The sequence below is a fragment of the Giraffa tippelskirchi genome, chromosome 5 (assembly GCF_054371585.1).
Source record: "Giraffa tippelskirchi isolate mGirTip1 chromosome 5, T2T-mGirTip1v1.2.pri, whole genome shotgun sequence".
Lineage (NCBI taxonomy): Eukaryota > Metazoa > Chordata > Mammalia > Artiodactyla > Giraffidae > Giraffa > Giraffa tippelskirchi.
Window position 1 is genome coordinate 81,305,377 of NC_137279.1, and position 18,918 is coordinate 81,324,294.

General features: G+C 39.7%; 1 protein-coding gene and 1 long non-coding RNA gene across 3 annotated transcripts; one reads left to right on the forward strand and one right to left on the reverse strand.

Annotated features, from left to right (window-relative positions):
* The first annotated feature begins 2,297 nt into the window (after positions 1-2,297).
* Positions 2,298-18,168, forward strand: TADA1 (transcriptional adaptor 1). Of its 2 annotated transcripts, XM_081489304.1 has the most exons (9): positions 2,298-2,466; positions 7,953-8,044; positions 8,295-8,360; positions 11,451-11,548; positions 13,024-13,233; positions 14,433-14,584; positions 15,214-15,482; positions 16,351-16,513; positions 16,943-18,168. In XM_081489304.1, exons 1-8 carry the CDS (start codon positions 2,393-2,395, stop codon positions 16,482-16,484), a joined length of 1,095 nt encoding a protein of 364 aa, XP_081345430.1. In that variant the 5' UTR covers positions 2,298-2,392; the 3' UTR covers positions 16,485-16,513; positions 16,943-18,168. The 2 variants fall into 2 exon arrangements, with proteins under 2 accessions (XP_081345430.1, XP_081345431.1); XM_081489305.1 differs by lacking the exon at positions 15,214-15,482.
* On the reverse strand, positions 2,338-2,784 carry LOC145505937 (uncharacterized). Its single transcript, XR_014053391.1, has 2 exons — positions 2,635-2,784; positions 2,338-2,446 (listed from the first exon to the last, which is right to left on the reverse strand). It is a non-coding gene; the product is annotated as an uncharacterized LOC145505937 (long non-coding RNA).
* Positions 18,169-18,918: the final 750 nt, after the last annotated feature.

Here is an 18,918-nt window from a genome sequence, read left to right on the forward strand (position 1 = left end):
TGCCATCCAACCATCTCATCCTCTGTCGTCCCCTTCTCCTCCCGCCCCCAATCCTACCCAGCATTAGGGTCTTTTCCAATGAGTCAACCCTTCACATGAGGTGGCCAAAGTATTGGAGTTTCAGCTTCAACATCAGACCTTCCAATGAACACCCAGGATTGATCTCTTTTAGGATGGATTGATTGGATCTCCTTGCAGTCCAAGGGACTCTCAAGAGTCTTCTCCAACACCACAATTCAAAAGCATCAATTCTTCAGCGCTCAGCTTTCTTCACCGTCCAACTCTCACATCCATACATGACCCCTGGAAAAACCATAGTCTTGACTAGACGGACTTTTGTTGGCAAAGTAATGTCTCTGCTTTTAAACATGCTATCTAGGTTGGCCATAACCTTCCTTCCAAGGAGTAAGCATCTTTTAATTTCATGGCTGCAGTCACCGTCAGCAGTGATTCTGGAGTGCAAAAACATAAAGTCTGACACTGTTTCCACTGTTTCCCCATCTATTTTCCATGAAGTGATGGGACCAGATGCCATGATCTTAGTTTTCTGAACGTTGAGCTTTAAGCCAAATTTTTCACTCTCCTCCTTCACCTTCATCAAGAGGCTCTTTAGTTCTTCTTCACTCTCTGCCATAAGGGTGGTGTCATCCGCATATCTGAGGTTATCGATATTTCTCCCGGCAATCTTGATTCCAGCTTGTGTTTCTTCTAGCCCAGCGTTTCTCATGATGTACTCTGCATATAGTTAAATAAGCAGGGTGACAATATACAGCCTTGACGGACTCCTTTTCCTATTTGGAACCAGTCTGTTGTTTCATGTCCAGTTCTAACTGTGGCTTCCCGACCTGCATACAGGTTTCTCAAGAGACAGGTCAGATGGTCTGGTATTCCCATCTCTTTCAGAATTTTCCACAGTTTATTGTGATCCACACAGTCAAAGGCTTTGGCATAGTCATTAAAGCAGAAACAGATGTTTTTCTGGAACTCTCTTGCTTTTTCGATGATCCAGCGGATATTGGCAATTTGATCTCTGGATCCTCTGCCTTTTCTAACACCAGCTTGAACATTTGGAAGTTCAATATTCACGTATTGCTGAAGCCTGGCTTGGAGAATTTTGAGCATTAGTTTACTAGCATGTGAGATGAGTGCAATTGTGCGGTAGTTTGAGCATTCTTTGGCATTGCTTTTCTTTGGGATTGGAACGAAGACTGACCTCTTCCAGTCCTGTGGCCACTGCTGAGTTTTCCAAATTTGCTGCCATATCAAGTGCAGCACTTTCACAGCATCACCTTTGAGGATTTGAAATAGCTCAACTGGAATTCCATCACCTCCATTAGCTTTGCTCGTAGTGATGCTTTCTAAGGCCCACTTGACTTCACATTCCAGGATGTCTGGCTCTAGGTGAGTGATCACACCATCGTGATTATCTGGGTCGTGAAGATCTTTTTTGTACAGTTCTTCTGTGTATTCTTGCCACCTCTTCTTAATCTCTTCTGCTTCTGTTAGGTCCATATCATTTCTGTCCTTTATCGAGCCTATCTTTGCATGAAATGTTCCTTTGGTATCTCTAATTAATATGCTGTCAATAAAATTACGATTATAAAGACGATGTGATATAAGAGGAAAACATACAATATTATATTAATTGTAAATATAACGAAAACCCCACCAAGACGCACAATTGAAGATAGGGTATGATTATAAATTATGGGAAGGAGGAAAGAGTTTGTCTGGGGGTGGTAACATTTTTTTCTTTTACCCTTCTGTGTATTTTCCCTACTTGTCCTCATTATTTCATTCACTTATCAAATATTTATTGAGAGCCCACTATGTGTCAGGTACTGCTCTAGGAATCAGGGGAAACAGCAGTGAATAATACACAAATCCTGTCCTCACGAACTTACAGGTCAGTTGGAGAAGACAGAAAATTAACAAGGCAATTAAATGAGTGGTCGGCAAAAAAAATAAGGCAATGAAAGAGAATAAAATCAACATCATTTACTTTTTGACTTGGAGGGGGGAGATATTCATCCAAGTAAAAAGACCGAATTAGATATTTGAGCAGCAGTGAGACTGAAAGGCCCAGGATGCGCCCGCCCCGCAGGTGACGCCGCAGCCCGGACGCGGCGGGACGGTTTAGCGCGAGGCAGGCGGGTCACGTGATGCGAGGGGTGGGAGCTGGAGGACCGTGAAAACGCCGAGTTTGGCGCAGCACTTTCTCTTCAGAAAGGCGGGCGGAGCTGAAAACCAAACAAACGTCTTCCGAGCTCCTGGGGGCGGGGCAGACGGGAGCAGACGGAGTCGCCGGAGCCGAAGCCTTCGTGGAGTTGTCTTTTCGGTTGTTGGTCGTTGTGGCCGAGAGGCCTGAGGTCGGGCTGATACGTGGGGAGCAATGGCGACCTTTGTGAGCGAGCTGGAGGCAGCGAAGAAGAACCTGAGCGAGGCCCTGGGGGACAACGTGAAACAGTAAGAACGCTCCAGACGCAGCCTCCGCGTCTCTGCGCGGCGCTCCCCCGGCCGCCCACCCATTGTGGGGTTGTTCCCCGCGGCCGCTAGGCCTGCTCGCCTCTCGCGTCGTGGGCTGTGGGGCCTGTGGGTTTTTCCGGCTGCGGCCGGCGGGCCACCCCGACTTACCGGCCGCAGTGGCCGGTCCGCCCCGCTCTGCTCGGGAACTAGGCGGCCGCCTTCCCCCGAGCCTCCGTCCTGGTTGGGGCGAGAAAGGCTTACTCCGCGCCTTCACGCCCACGGGCCTGTTGGGCGGGTGCGGCAAGGGCGCGAGAGTGCGGGACGCGTGTGGCTGAGCAGCGGCCTAGTCCAAGCCGGCACATCTCTCCTTGCGGCCCGCTCCCGGAGGGCTTCGTGGAGGCTGGGGTTTATTGAGCTCAGGTGTTGTGCAGGAACGGTGGGTAAGACATGGAACGCAATTTCGGAAGGCAGACAGACCTTCCGGTGAAATAGTCACTGATCACTGCTGCAGTTATAGTGATAGCAGTAGCGAACATTTATTGAACACCTTTTAAGCGCTCTAGATGTACTATCTCCTCTAATCCTCGCAACAGAGATGTGAGGTACGTACAGTTATCACTCCCATTTGATAGATGAGAGGACAGAGATCTTAACTCTTCAAAAGTCATGGCAGTATTGGGGCCCTCGTGTCTGATTTCTCGCTCTGAAACCTTACCGGGGGGTTGTAAAGGATCCCAGAAGCTCCCAGACTTTCACCCAGGTTATAGCAGGGGACCGAGTACATAATCGGGTCAGAATCGCCGAAATGACTGAGTGTAAAATCAGTAACTCAGACAAAGCCAAAGTCATAGAAGGAACCCTCCGAAGTGCAAGGACAAATTTGGAAATTTTCAAAACAGTATGATTACATTTTTATTTTTCTAAAATACTAGAAGGAAATTTTTTAAAACGTTTTAGATTATAATGCCTGTGTTGTTGCTGCTAGATGATTTTTGTGATGTTCTATACGTTTTGCAGTACTCAGTAGACTCACTTTGAAATGTTTCTAGAGGTGCAAGGTGTTTGGGGGATATTTTCTTTTTCTCCACTCTTTCTCCTTCTCATCTTTTTATTTTTTTATCATAACTGAATTGAAGTTACTTAACTTGGATATCATACATGAGTTTTGGTTTTTCCTTCTTGTGAAATTTTGATGTGGCAGTCTACTTTGTGTCTTAACCAAGATATACGGAATTCCCATGTAAGACTTCTTGGAACACCGATGGACTAAATGGAATAACTAAAAACAAAATATAATTTTTAAAGATTATTTTAGTATTAGGAACAATAATAAATCAAACTAGAAACACTGGAATTAAAATTTAATAATCTGTTATTTGGGGCATAATTATTTAATTTTTTTATAAACATTAATTGACTCCCAAAGATAAAATATTTTTACCTCAAGTTATAGTTTAATATGTATGTTGACTTTGGTTCTCTTTCCTTGCTTCCTTAATTAAAAGTTCTTAATTATTTTAATGAGTAAAATTGACAGCCTTTAACATCATTAATTACTGTAGCTTATTTTTGTAACACTGACTGCTAAAATTTACACTTTTTAAGCGCAACATACTTGTCACTCTTATATTTATGATGCTTACAAATATTTGAAAGTGAATGTTTTCATGCTACAGTAAACTTGGCTTGTGTGTATAATTGACTGATTTGATGCGATGATGCCCTCTGTGATCCCACACTTCTTACACAGGTCACCAGAAATGTTGAAGTTAGTGTTTCCTATTTGGTCTTTAAAGGTCAATGCTGGCTATCAGATGTTGGTCAAATATAGATGCCAAAGCTAACTTTGGTGCATCTGTAGCTGAATCTCCATTAAGAATGCAATCAAAATATACCTTTGTGCTAGGAAGAGTTAGTGGTACAGTGTTGTTCTCTATTAATGTTTTCTATTGTCTTTTTTTCCTTCTGCTCCTTAAAAAGTGCTTCTTGGTTGAGCAATCTTTCCTACAATATTTTCTCACATATCCTGCTTATAGTTTGTCTTGGTTTGTACAGCCTGACTATTTAAATGTGGTTCTTGTTCATAGATAAAATATATCAGGTGTATAAGGATCTCAGGCATGAGTTGTTTCCTATTTTACGCTGTTGTCCTAATGTCCTTTAGGTCAGGTTGTCTACCCATGTCAGCTTCTAGAAAGACATGAGCTTTGCTAGCTTACTCACTTTGTATAGTACTCAGTAGGGTGTCAGGTTCAAATGAGTGCTTAGTTTTTTGGATGATTTAGTTGTATGTTATTTAATTTTCCCCAGGTATCTGCAGTGCTTCCTAGTCTGATCCATTTGTACTCATCACCCATTATCCTCACCTACACAGAGGCTGGCTTACTTTGTTTTTCTTATTTTTAAGAAAAAGAATCAGTTGTCCATTGGTCTACAGCGAGTTAATACAGGGACCAGGATTGGGAAGTGAGTCTTCAACTTGATAGCCAGTGCTGGGTTGGGCTATAAAGTTTGAAAAGATAGATAGCATCAGGTTGGCAGAGGCTTGCCTTAGTTCACTTTAAACATGAATATGTATGGCAAAAACTACTACAATATTGTAAAGTAAAAAAAAAAAAAAAAAGAGTCATTCTGCTGTACAACAAACTGTTAATATTTAATATGTTGAATTTAACATTGATATGTTGAAATTAATACAGCATTGTAAATCAACTTTACTTCAATAAAACTTTTTCAAAATTAAAAAAAAACATGAATACATTTCACCTTTCTTGTAAAATATGAACACAGGGTTTTTAAATAATGAAGTTTTTCTCATGTTACTCTCCTCTTTTGTTGTAGAGAATGGGATAGGAAAAGACTTTTGCTTTTCTGTGGCACTTTATTTCACTTTTAAATTGTTCTTGTCTTTAAAAAGGCGGAGGAATCATGCAAGTGTTTGCTATTGGCAAGGTACTATTTTGACTAATGAGTTTGACTCAGGTGAAATGTTGTGCCAGGTTCTAGAACTAAACTTGTTTTGCTGTTGAATGAAATGGGTCTTGGGAAACTTCAAGGCTCCATTAAAGTTATGAATTTTCTCCGGCGGGGTTGGGGTAGGGACTACAGGAACTCAAAACAATTACATATATATAGTTAGCCAGACTTAAGCTTATCTGTGTACAGGAGAGCAGGAGAAACTGCCATGGGTATAATGATGGCAGTGAGAGCATTAAAACGTCTTGTTTAGGACTCTGTTTTGTTGTTAGAAACTCAAATGAGCATTAGAAAGTAGCTAATTGTGAATTGAAAGTTACTGTAAAACATGTACTAAGTAATTATTAGTCTTGTTTCATGAATGAGGAGTAGCTTTCTTAAGCATCAAAACAAGAGGTATGGATGTGAAAAATCAAGTATTTTACTCCTATTTTTAATAATGTTAAGGTATAAAAGATTGGATCCTTTTTTTCTACCAGTTAACTAGTAATTTTTATGATTAGTGGTTGGTTTTCACTTTTAAAAAACCACTAAGTTTCTCTTACGCTCAGGTATTTTTCTTTGTGGCAAGTTATTTTAGAAGCTCATTCAGCCTGATGGAGTAAAATTTGAGTTCAGTTAAGAGGGAAAAGGTCACCCAGAGTCCGTATTAGTGTCCACTCCTCAATCTATAAAACACAACAAACTTTAAAATATAAATCTTTCTGAAAATTGAGGTATAAATGACATACACCTTTTCATTAGTCTCAGGGGTACAACATCAATGATTCAGTATTTGTATATATATTGCGGTGTGGCACCACAATAAGTCTAGTTCGTGTCTCTCATCATACATAGTTAAAAAATTATTCTTTTCTTGTGATGAGAACTTTTATACATGACTGACCAGGGGGTTTTGTAGAAAGTAACACCTATGACCATTGATTTGTTATGTAAGTGAATATTGAAACACTCTGGTCAATAATATTCAGGTTAACAAAAGACTTATTAATACGTCTTTGGGCAGTAAGTTGTTAAGGTCTACTCTCAGCAGCTTTCAAATATGTAATATTTGACAACTTTAATAATATTTTAAAATAATTTTAAGTGTATTTTTCTGGGGAGTAGGTCCTTTAGAAAGGCAACAGCGAGGAAGGAAAGGTACAGTTGTGGTTTTTAGCTGGTTGACTTATAGGTCAGATTCTGTGACTACCGCTCAGTCCCTTTTAGGGAGGACTTTCCTCTTCTGATGGTATTCTGGCTCCTCAGTAGCTTAAACAACTGATTTATTTTCTCACCATTCCAGAGTCTAGAAGTCTGACATCAGGGTGTGAGCAGGGTTGTTGTTTTCTGAGGTCTCTCCCATTGGCTGTTGCCTGCTGTCTCTTGTCTGTAATCTAATCCTTTCTTATAAGGACACCAGTCTCATTGGGTTAGGGCCTACCCTGATGCCTCCAGTTCAGTTCACTTGCTCAGTCATGTCCGACTCTTTGCGACCCCATGGACTGCAGCACACCAGGCCTCCCTGTCCCATAACCAACTCCCGGAGCTTACTCAAACTCATGTCCATTGAGTCGGTGATGCCATCCTCTGTCACCCCCTTCTCCTCCTGCCTGCAATCTTTCCCAGCATCAGGGTCTTTCCCAATAAGTCAGTTCTTTGCATCAGGTGGCTAAAGTATTGGAGTTTCAGCTTCAGCATCAGTCCTTCTAGTGAATATTCAGGACTGATTTCCTTTGGGATGGACTGGTTGGATCTCCTTGCAGTCCAAGGGACCTCAAGAGTCTCTTCCAACACCACAGTTCAAAAGCATCAATTCTTCGGCACTCAGCTTTCTTTATAGTCCAACTCTAACATCCGTACATGACTATTGGAAAAACCATAGCCTTGAATAGATGGACCTTTGTTTGCAAAGTAATGTCTCTGCTTTTTAATATGCTATCTGGGCTGACCATAGCTTTTCTTCCAAGGAGCAAGCATCTTTTAATTTCATGGCTGCAGTCACTATCTGCAGTGATTTCGGAGCCCAAAAAAATAAAGTCTGTCACTGTTTCCATTGTTTCCCCATCTGTTTGCCATGAAGTGATGGGACCAGATGCCATGATCTTAAGTTTTCTGAATGTTGAGCTTCAAGCCAACTTTTTCACTCTCCTCTTTCCCTTTCATCAAGAGGCTCTTTAGTTCTTTGCTTTCTGCCGTAAGGGTGGTGTCATCTGCATATCTGAGATTATTGATATTTCTCCCGGCAATCTTGATTCCAGTTTGTGCTTCATCCAGCCCAGCATTTCTCATGATGTACTCTGAATATAAGTTAAATAAGCAGGTTACTTAATTACCTCTTTGAAGGCCCTGTCATGTTCTGTGTTACTAGGGGTTAGGGATTCAACATACGAATTTGGGGGGAAACACAACTCAGTCCATAACATTAGGGAATGCAAAATTTCCTTCTTTCCCTGGGAGTTGAGGGAGATAAGGTGAACTTGGGGAAGAAGCAAAACCTGAGGTTCTTAATATTGCTTCTGCCTCTGCAGATACTGGGCTAACTTAAAGTTGTGGTTCAAGCAGAAGATCAGCAAAGAAGAGTTTGACCTTGAAGCTCATAGACTTCTCACACAGGATAATGGTAAAATAATCTGGGGAGTTATTTTACTGTTCTGAAGTTTTCCCAGATCTGCAATAAATTAAGTTAAACATTTTTTTTTTTTTGGCTTTAGTAGTATGTGAGGTCATGTAAATAATGCGGATATTTAAAAGTAAATGTAAAGATTGCAGAGTAGGGGATATCCAAAGTCTTTAAAAACTAGACTAAAACAGTGGTTTCCTTATGTTGTAAATATTGTGTACTTGACTTGTGACAATCTTCCCTTTTTCAGTCCATTCTCACAACGATTTCCTCCTGGCTATTCTCACGCGTTGTCAGATTTTGGTGTCTACACCAGGTAAGGGAGTGGGAATAACTTCTAGGGATGTCAGTCAGCAAAGCCATAACCTCTGGGCTTATTACTAGGCTCTTGCTGCCTTTAACAGACGTGTTTGCAAATGAAATGTTCTTTGAACTGCTTAGAAGACACATTTTATTATAAAGTGCTGTTTCTTTTATAGGACCTTTTTAAAGCAGGTGATTTCACTGTCCTTACATTGACTTTTGGGCTTTACTGGGTTTCAGTTACTTAAGTAAACCAGAAGTGAGGAGCGAGTAGTTAGTCAGGAGGAAGAAGCTGAGGAGAGTGAAGAGAGGGTATTTGGTGGTTAGAAGAGGTTTACCAGAGATGTGTGGAGGAGAAACCACAGCATATGTTGAGAACTTGGATTTTCCTATTCTTAATTCAGTGAGATATTAGCACCTGGAAGGTTAAGTGCTTCAGCCTATGTTTGGCAAACTATTGGTGGAGAACAAAGGTAGTGAATAGCAGCATGGTAGGGAAAGTGCATGGAAGCCAAGTCTGTCACTTCAACCTAAGAAAATGGGTATAGACAGAATGATTTTTTTGCCCCTAGTTTTTTGGAGCTTTAAGTGGTACAAGTCACCTCTTTCAGTCTTATTTTAATAAGTTAGTCAAAACCAAATAAATACATTAAAATTTTGCCTCATGGTAAAGCTTATCCTGGGCTTTTGTATTTATAGGTACTGTTGGGTTTTGTTGTTGCTTTTAAAGGGCCTATGGTGATTCTGATGGTCATTTATTAAAAGCCCATGTTTATCTAGAGAAAGTGAAGTCACTCAGTCGTGTCCGACTCTTTGCGACCCCATGGACTGTAGCCTACTAGGCTCCTCCATCCATGGGATTTTCCAGGCAAGAGTACTGGAGTGGCTGCCATTTCCTTCTCCAGGGTTTCCTGCCAACCCAGGGATCGAACCCAGGTCTCCTGCATTGCAGACAGGCACTTTACCATCTGAGCCACCAGGGAAGCCCCTTTTATCTAGAAATGGCTAGTATTTTGTATCATCTCCCTCTGCTAAGCTCTGTTGTAAGATCGAGAATTCAGGTAAGATATCCTAAAGGCCTGTTCTTCACACTCGAGAAGTTACCATTGGTGGGAAGAGTGGTAAAGAGCGTTTGTTTATGGAGATTGGTGTTAGAGCAGGAAGGCTGCTCTCCACCCCTCACCATACCCCTTGCTGCACATTCTACACTGTGTCTGATGTTTTATTTAATTTAAATAGAAGTGGACTTTTGCCTGTTAGATCATAAAGATAATCCACTTTATTGTTTACAGTTTAATTTGATCAGAAAAGCCAACATTTTGTGAGGATGGATCTTACTTTTTAGGTAGATATATTCTGAAGTGCCACACACCCAAAAGATTCAGTGGGACGATTGGAATTAAAAACTTTGGTTGATAGGAGTCAGGAGACTTGGGTTCAAGTTTAAGTTTTGCCACTAGCTTAGGTGATGTATTTAATTATTGAACGTTGTTAGCGTCCATGAGACAGTACTATCTACCCCACATGGTTATAAAAAAGCAGGTGAAAGAACATGTAAAATTTCTCTTAAAAATAAAAAATGCCAAAAGAATATGAAGTGATATTAGTATAGGTGGCTGATTTTAATTAAAGCCTTTGATACTCTTGAATGTTTGTTGTTGGTTGTTTAAAAATAAATGAAGATACATTGGAATTTAAGAGATTATTTCTCCATCAAACACCCAAAATATCTTTCCTTAAAACAAAATATTTATTGGCAACAAAGAGATGATTTCTACTAAAAGTATAATATAGAAATATAATTTTTTTGTGTTAATAATTATAGTCAGATTGCTTACTATTTCTCTAAGCCAGGTAAGAAAGATGGTTTTAATGATATTATTTATTGACTACTAACAGCAGTGTCCTAGATAGACACTTTATGTGCATTGCCTTTCTTCTTAAAAATATTCTTCGGGATATTTTTTTCAAGTGTATGTATAACTTTGATTTTTTTGTTTAACTTGGTCTTTCTTATCACGTTACAGATTACTATCAAATGTCTGATGATTTATATTTAAGAGTGAAGCATAAAACTGCCTGGAGACTGCCCTTTAGAGTGACAGGAGGCCAGCCATTACAGTGGGGCTGTACTTGAGGGTGCCAGTACCCATACCAGCTACCTTAGTAAATCCAAGAAATTTTGTTTTATTTTAACTAGAGAAGAGTTCTCCATTCTCCTATCCTCTCACCTGTTATATTTACCTCACTGTGTACACGAGTGAGTGGGACTGGTTTCGTGGGGCCAGGAACAACTGTTCAGTGAACTCGGAAGGGCCTGCACTTGATTTAGTGCTGTACTTCGGTTGTCTTGAAATTCTTAACTTTTGATCAGGGGACCCATCTTTTTTGTGTTGTACTGAGTTCAGTCCTGGATGTGAGGGAAGGCATTTGTATGGATGACTTTTCAATATAGATACTCCATTAATCTTGTTTTTAGCTGTACTATCCCTCTTGCTTTCCACTGGACTCCCCTACAAATTCAGATGCTTTATGGAGGTCCACTAGTCAGGTTACCTTAGTCCCACCTGTTTACCAAGCTTGCCTAGCTTACTTAGGTCATAGCTTCGAGGTGTCCACTTTGTAAGTTGGCTCCTTTTTAGCCTATCCTTGGAATTTGGTGAGATCTCATCTTGGTCTGCCACTCATTTTCCTTTTAATCTCTGTTGTGGATGTGCCATTTACTTTTTTCTACTGATGTTTTTAGTAGGGTCTTGAAAGAGAGAGGAGACAAATACATGTGCTCAGTTTGCTATCTTGAACTAGAAAATTCTGTCCTGCTTTTATATTACTGCTACTATTAAGCAAACAAGCACCCCATGGACAATTAAAAATGTGAAAAACAAATTTGTCTTTCTAAAAGAACAATTTTGGTTACAGCTAGAAAAAAAAAGTGATAGAATTGGAAGTTTTGTTTAGAGAAGCAGAAAGAGATCTGAATTTAAGCATTTATTATTTTTGTCATTTGAGCATCTCATACTTCTTTAACCCAAAGTGAAAATAAACTTAGCAGTTATCAGTTGTCATTCTTTTCTCTTATGATTGTTATTTTTCTGTCTCATAGAGGGTGCTGGATCTTTACCCTGGACAGGGGGTTCTGCAGCCAAACCTGGAAAACCAAAGGGAAAGAAAAAGCTTTCTTCTGTTCGTCAGAAATTTGATGTAGGTTGTTCTTCAGTAGATCTTGGTAATGACTGATTTAAGCACTGTTGTGAAGGAACCGGCTTTAGTTTTTTAATGAATATTAGAATTCTGGTAGGAAAGTTGAAAAAAGGTGAAGAGAAAAATATGTTATTTGGAGAGGTAAAAATGTTATTGAATTTGAAATTGGTAAAGAAGGTTTCAAAGATTGAGTCCCATAGTGTCTGAATTTTTATACTTCTAGTTTGTTGTTGCATAATTATTAATATGTTGACATTAGTATCTAATGATTTTTCAGTGATTCAAAAACTAGACCTGTGTTCTTTTTCCTCTAAAATATCTTTGGTAATGAATAATGTTACTCAGATTGAAGACTTCTGTTCCAAGGGTCCAGGAGGCCTAGAGGCCTCCAGCAGGATCCTGGTGATGCCCTGGTAAACCTTGAGCCTTCTGGGGATCCTCAGAGAAATCTTGAAGGCATTGGACTATGAAATTTGTAAACATTTTAGAATAACTTGCTTTTTCAGGTTTATATCCAGGGAACAAAGTTTCCCAAAAGTATCCCTTTTATAGATTTGATTGGGTACTTTATTGATTAACATCAACAAACATTTATTTACTTCTACTTTTTGCTCTATGTTTTATATCAATAATACTCAATCTGGAGGGCATCAGCATCTCCAGAGAGGCATACTTGCTTTAAAAAAGCATGTTTGATATAAAATAGTTTTACACTTGGAAAATGGAAAAACAATTTGCTTTTATAATACAGACATCAAACAGGACAAGCCATACTTGTTACAAAATCTTGTGAGCTGGGCTTAAGCAAAAGCTACAGGGGCATATCTCCTACTGATGATGGAGAATATAAATGTGCTATCAGCATCTCCCAGAGCAAGGCTGGGGTTTTATAAGTGGAAAAGATTGGGAAAGACTATTTTTTTTAAAAACTAATGACTGTCTTAAAAAGATTCTGTGTTGAGAATTGTTAGTGGAATATAATGTAACTGAAGAGTTATACTACCCTACGTTATCTTGGAATATTTGTTATTAGATCTGTTATGTTGGTAACAGAAATTATCAATTTTCTGAAACATTCACTGTATATTTCTGCTTTCAGAATCTGCTTACTCACAAGTGTACTTAAAATGTTTTGACTTGTTTGAAAATAGTTTTATATCTTCTCCTTCTCCCCATTTGTTATTTTTAGCACAGAGCCATATATTCTGTGATTACTAAAGAATTAATTAAATAGAATAAACTACTATGCATACTACTACTATTCCCCTTAACTCATGTCTTCATTATTAATATGTAATGGTTGTGAATCTGTGATTATTTGTGCATGAGTTACTTTTTTTTTTTTTTTAACTCTTGTGGTTTAGTTTTGATGGCATTAATTTGTAGGATCTTGGGTCCAATTCATTGGTTACTTTTGTTTGTGTCTTATTACTTGCCATGTAATGAATAATTTTGAAAAGTTTTCTTACCTATAGCATAGATTCCAGCCTCAAAATCCCCTCTCAGGAGCCCAGCAGTTTGTGGCAAAGGATCCCCAGGATGATGATGACTTGAAACTTTGTTCCCACACAATGATGCTTCCTACTCGGGGTCAGCTTGAAGGGAGAATGATAGTGACTGCTTATGAACACGGGCTGGACAATGTCACCGAGGAGGCTGTCTCAGCTGTGGTCTATGCGGTGGAGGTTGGTTTGCTGGTGTCAAAAACACTCTTATAGATTGAATGTGACAGCCTTGTGTGTGTTATTCAGAGTTAGTACTGCAAGAAAAGAACTAAAATGTAACTGATTTCAGAATTGCCTTGCTGAAATTGTTTTCTCTTGAGGGGAGAAACAGCACAATCCCAATAATTGCCTTCAGTTAACAGACTAAGTTTTTCAGAAAGGTTACTGGTGGCATAACACTTTTGATGTTTAACTTGTCAACAAAGGGACAGTTTTTAAGCCAAAAATTGAGATTGAGAATCCTAAAGATTAAAATCACATGCTTTTGCTATGGTGCAGCCTTTGAAGAGCATTATTAGGCGTGGTGTCTGAACCGTGGGACTCTGTCTCAGCACACTCTTCCGTTCATTAATCTTCCTCATTCAGTTACCAGACAGAACCTACATGGGGTCCACAGTGCACAGGCCCTGGCAGGGGACGTTGGGGCTTTCCTTTCGTTTCTCCAGGCCTCAGAGATTATAATAGCTATCTCTTGAAGTTCTAAGTTACAAATGGTACCATGATATCCTGACATGAGTGAGATACCATGCCCCCTGGCTCTGCTGTTAATAATGGTAGTCTGGGACTAGTCTGTCTCTGTTTTCACAGACAATCTCTAACCCTCTCTTAGGCTGTCACAAAGGTGAAGAGATGTTAAATACCTAATATCTATTTATTTCCTGTATATATGTCTTTATGTGGCTTTTGAGAGAGCCAGGGTTCTATTTATGCAAGGATTTTAGTAGATTGGGCACTATAACCAATATATTCCTGATCTTAAAATATTTTGTACCATTTTCAAACAAGCTTCAAGGTACTTTGCTACTTTAAAAAATCACTTGTTTTTGTACTTCTGTTTAAAGCTATCTGAAAATCATTTTTGAGAGAGAGGAGCCAATTTAGAGGTATAAAGACTTTGATAAATTTCCATAGAGCAAGCTCATCTTAAGTACAACTAAATAAAAACAGTGCATCTCCCTTTACTCTTTCCTAGACCCTCCCACTCTGGTATGGTCTGTGGCTTTTTAAGTGAGCATTCATTGGGCTTCAGCACTTGCTCGCCTTTCTCACATCTCCATTCACTAAGTGCCAATAAACATTGTTTGGTCAGTGGAAGTTTTATGGTTTGCTTTTAAGAGGAGTTCATGCTATTTTTCTTCTTTTTTTTCTTGTTTTTACAGAATCACCTTAAAGATATACTGACATCAGTTGTGTCAAGAAGGAAAGCTTACCGATTACGTGATGGTCATTTTAAATACGCCTTTGGTAGTAATGTGACCCCACAACCATACCTGAAGAATAGTGTAGTAGCTTACAACAGCTTAATAGAAAGGTATATGAAGTTTCTTGTGATTTTTGCATCCATCCTTTCTAGTTGATTACGCTACTCTTATGTAATAGACCACCATTAAATAATTGGTTATTGAGTTTCTGTGAGTCTAGGGTATCTCTGAGAGCAGTACAGTTTTATTTTCACAAGTTGCTTCCTTGCATAACTAGTGAATTCTTTTGGTACTCTACAGATCAAAAGTAAAGTTGTAGAGTTTGGCTGTGGTTTAATGTAAGTGGCCCCACTATCTGAGGTGCAGTGGGTGTAGTTTCCTAGGGCAGTGCATCTTGAAGACTCCTGGGGCAGCACCTGCCTGGTGGTGGGAGTGGGCCAGCTGTCACTCACAAATGTGGCCTGTGATTGTTGGGTCAAGGTTGGGTTTCTGGATGGTGGGAGGAGGAGGAGTGGGTGTTTCTCCAGGGCTTTATCTGGCATTTGTAGCTGGAGCTCAAGATGCTGGCCTGTGCTGGGTGTCATCGGTTGCTCTTGGCATCCTTGTGCAGATTTGATCTTTTAGCTCCCATCTCTGGAACCTCTCTGCACTCTACTGTGGGCTCCCAGGACGTCTATGCTGTCCTGAAACATCCCTCTGAGATGATCTGGATTACCTTCCCTTTGTTGTCTCTTTTCAGGGAGAAGAGAGGTAGAAAAAAGTGTGATTGGGAAGGCTGGCTGGAGTGGTGTGGGGAAGAAGTAACTGGCAGGGAAGGCAGGTGGCGTGAGCGTGGTTGGCTGTGTGATGGGAGAGCTGAGCAGGGAGTCAGAGCAGACAGTGCTGACACCATAGGGAGGGCCTGGTACCGGCACTTGTTTCATGGCTCTGCAGACCTTGACACAACTCACAAGGCTCATTTTGAAGAGCACTGGCTTAAATTGGGTTCACTATTTCAGACTGCCATAGGTGAGGATTTACTTTCTCAATCTCACTCAAGCATATCTGTTGTGGATTATTTGTTCTCCTTTGTGAGTCATTCATCTCCAGAGAAACACAGCCCCTTGTGTTGGGTGAGTGCTGGAGCAGTGTCTGAGCCTGCCAGACCTCCAGCCGCCCTCTCTCCCTGCCGGCCTGTCCCTGTAAGGCTCCTGCCTCATTGTTGGCTACGTGTTTCTCCATCAGGGCTGCCTTCGTCTGGTGCTGAAACCCACGCTCACGCTCCGCTCGTGCTCTCCTCCGCGCTCCGTCCTCACTGTTGTTTCACCTCCTGTGTGTTCTCCAGAATGGCATGGCTTATCTCCTACTGTGTTATGATACAAAAATTATGCTTGTCTTCCCAGTTATATCTGGGTTCTATTTGGGGAACTTGGCAACATTTGGATGCATTTTCTCTACCGTCCAGTTTTGCCTGTTGCTTCTTTTGTGCTTTATCTTCTTTCCTTGCTTTTTATTTTTTCATCCTGTTGTCTTTAGTTTCCTCTCCAGGTCAGTTTACAATTTTATTTTCCTTTAATTAGGGTCTATTACTTTTTTCTACCTAGAAGCGCTTTAAGGGCAAGAAACAATTTTGACTGTATCCTGACTTAACAAATATTTTGACACTTGTGGAGGGAGGAGGGTAAATGCAGTTGCACTGCATTTTATTTCCAGCCCAAGAGATGGGCTGCCTTTAAAAATTAAAATTGTAGGTTATTCATGTATACACTGGCTGAAAAATAATTGGATTTCTGATGTATATTTTATAAGAAGTTTTCTAGCAGACTGTCCCTATTTGGGTTGTTCAGTAGTCTCCATCTTTCTTACTGGGACTGTTTCTGAATCGTTGTACTTTCAGCCCTCCAGCCTTCTCTGCTCCTTGTGCTGGTCAGAATCCAGCATCTCACCCGCCCCCTGATGATGCTGAGCAGCAGGCTGCGCTCTTGCTGGCGTGCTCGGGGGACACACTGCCCGCATCTTTGCCTCCAGTGAACATGTACGACCTTTTTGAAGCTTTGCAGGTAACTTTTGGCACCTTAAGGTTTATCTAGATTTATGGATAGGTTCAAAATTTCTTCAAGTCTACAAAGATATTCACTAGTTTTTCCATTTCCTGGCTTTTGTTTTTCAGTTTTTATTGTTTGTTATTAAAGCCATTAATACTAGCCTTATTTTCAAATCCTGCTCTCAGGAATCCTTCCTAACTTACCTCCCTCATTCCTCACCCTTCCAGTGAAAGGAAAAAAAAAAACAGACTCCTTGTTCCCTTATTTATCCTTCAGAGCCTTGTTATTTCCTTGTTTTTTTGTTATCTGTTTTGGCTCAAAACTTAACAGGTTTGTGTCTTTTGTGTGAGTGTTTTGTTGATATAAACCTTACTTTCATTTTCTGTGTTGGAAGAATAAGTATACTGAAGTATAATTGGAGACGTGCTGATGTTTTTATCCCAGGTACACAGGGAAGTCATTCCTACCCATACCGTATATGCTCTCAACATTGAAAGGATCATTATGAAACTCTGGCATCCAAATCATGAAGAGCTGCAGCAAGACAAAGTCCATCGCCAGCGCTTGGCAGCCAAGGAGGGGCTCTTGTTCTGCTGAATTGGGATTTGAGGGTGTGGGACCCTCAGCAAATTCATTGATTATTGAATTGAATGTTTTGGGGAATCCATATTTCAAGACTTAAGTGTATAGTGTAAATATAATCTTTCCTATGGAAATGAGACAGTACATTTTGTGTTGCTGCTGTGACGCCATTAATATAAATCTGATTTTGATAATGACCCATATCTCTCTTGTGTATTTGTGTGTGTTCCCAATTATGGAACTAGGCACTGAGAAAGTTCTGTGCCTGGAATAGTGATGTTTGGGCATCTGAACCCTGGTATCCTATGGTCTTCATGTGATGTAGGTGACATTCTAGAACAAAGAAGCTATTATAACTTTGTCTCCACGATCAGGAGGATGTCTGTTTGTTCAGAGACATCACATATTCTGTATCTGGCAAGTCTAAAATTTCTGCTTTTCTCCTGAAGAACTGTTTTGTTTTAAACTGCTTTTAACAAAGTGTTAAAAATTGGTTATCTTTGTTAGTGATCAGTTTAGTATACTTTTTTTTTGTGACCAGTTTTAACAGATATAGTTGCCTATTACAATTTCATAGAAAATAAGACTTAGAAATGCTATGCTGTTCGATAAGATAAAGTCTTTTCTTTAAAAACCAGATGAGAATAATCTCTTGGGATGTAATTAACCTTATAAAATATCTTCTCATGATTCCTTTCTTTTAGAGTTGTTAGTCCCAAAGACTTTGATTGGTAGATTCATCTATTAATTATTCCTGTAGACTGTTTTAAGAAGTTCAAGTAAACATACTGGATTTATACTTGGTTAATTCTCCTGTTCCTGTGAAATATCCTTCCAAATGGCAGTATTACTAATAACCAAGTTTGTTTCTTAAAAGATATGTTGCTTTTTTTATTCAAGAGATGTTATAGGTAGATACACTAGAATGTACAGATGGGTTTAAGTAGGTCTAAATAATATATGTATAGATAAGTATGTGTGGTTCAATATCTGGATCTGTGTATTTGTTTTTGTACTTTAAATGTGACAAATCTTTTGGGAGAAAACTTTTTTATTAAAGTAAACATAAGGAATACTGCCTTCAGAAATATGAAGAAACTTGCTTTATGAGATCTTAGCAGAGACTTTTCAAAAGAATGTATGAGAAGGTAAAAAACAGGTTCCAATTAAGGTGTGTCATCGCTTCCTTTTGTGATATGTTAAGACAAAAAAATAAATAGCTTAGTTTCAGTTCTTGGCACAACTCTGAAAAGTCATTTAGAGTTTAAGAAAACTCAAGAATTTTTAGGATTTCTAAGAATTTGAACTGATATCTAACTGTGTATAGTGGATCCATATTATATCTTGAGCCTCAGTGCTAAGTATGTATTACATTCCATGTGTTCCATAGATGGAGAGACACCTAGACATCTTGAACATGCCCCGCTGCTCATTACAAGGGCAGGTTCCCATTGAAATCTGTATAGCAGTGGACCTCCAAAGAGAATGCTTCACTACTCTGTAGGACCTGGCCTAAATCCCTACACACCTATTCTGGTGGGACCATAGGACACCAGAGGACTCCAAGTTTGGGGCCTACACTCTTAATGTCTGCTTTCCATGCCAGTTTTCCTCAAGTATCATTTTGTACAGTGGAGAGATGAGGTTAAGGGCACGGCAGGCAGGTAGAAAGAGTGATTGATACAGGATTTTTCTGAGATTCAAATACCTCAGTTCCACCAAACACTGCCTCCAGCTCTAGCTCCATTTTGGGATCCTGAGTGCAGTGCATCTTTTATAATTAGGTTCTTAAGAAATCATGAGTGCTTATTATCAGGCATCATTTATAAAAATAACTG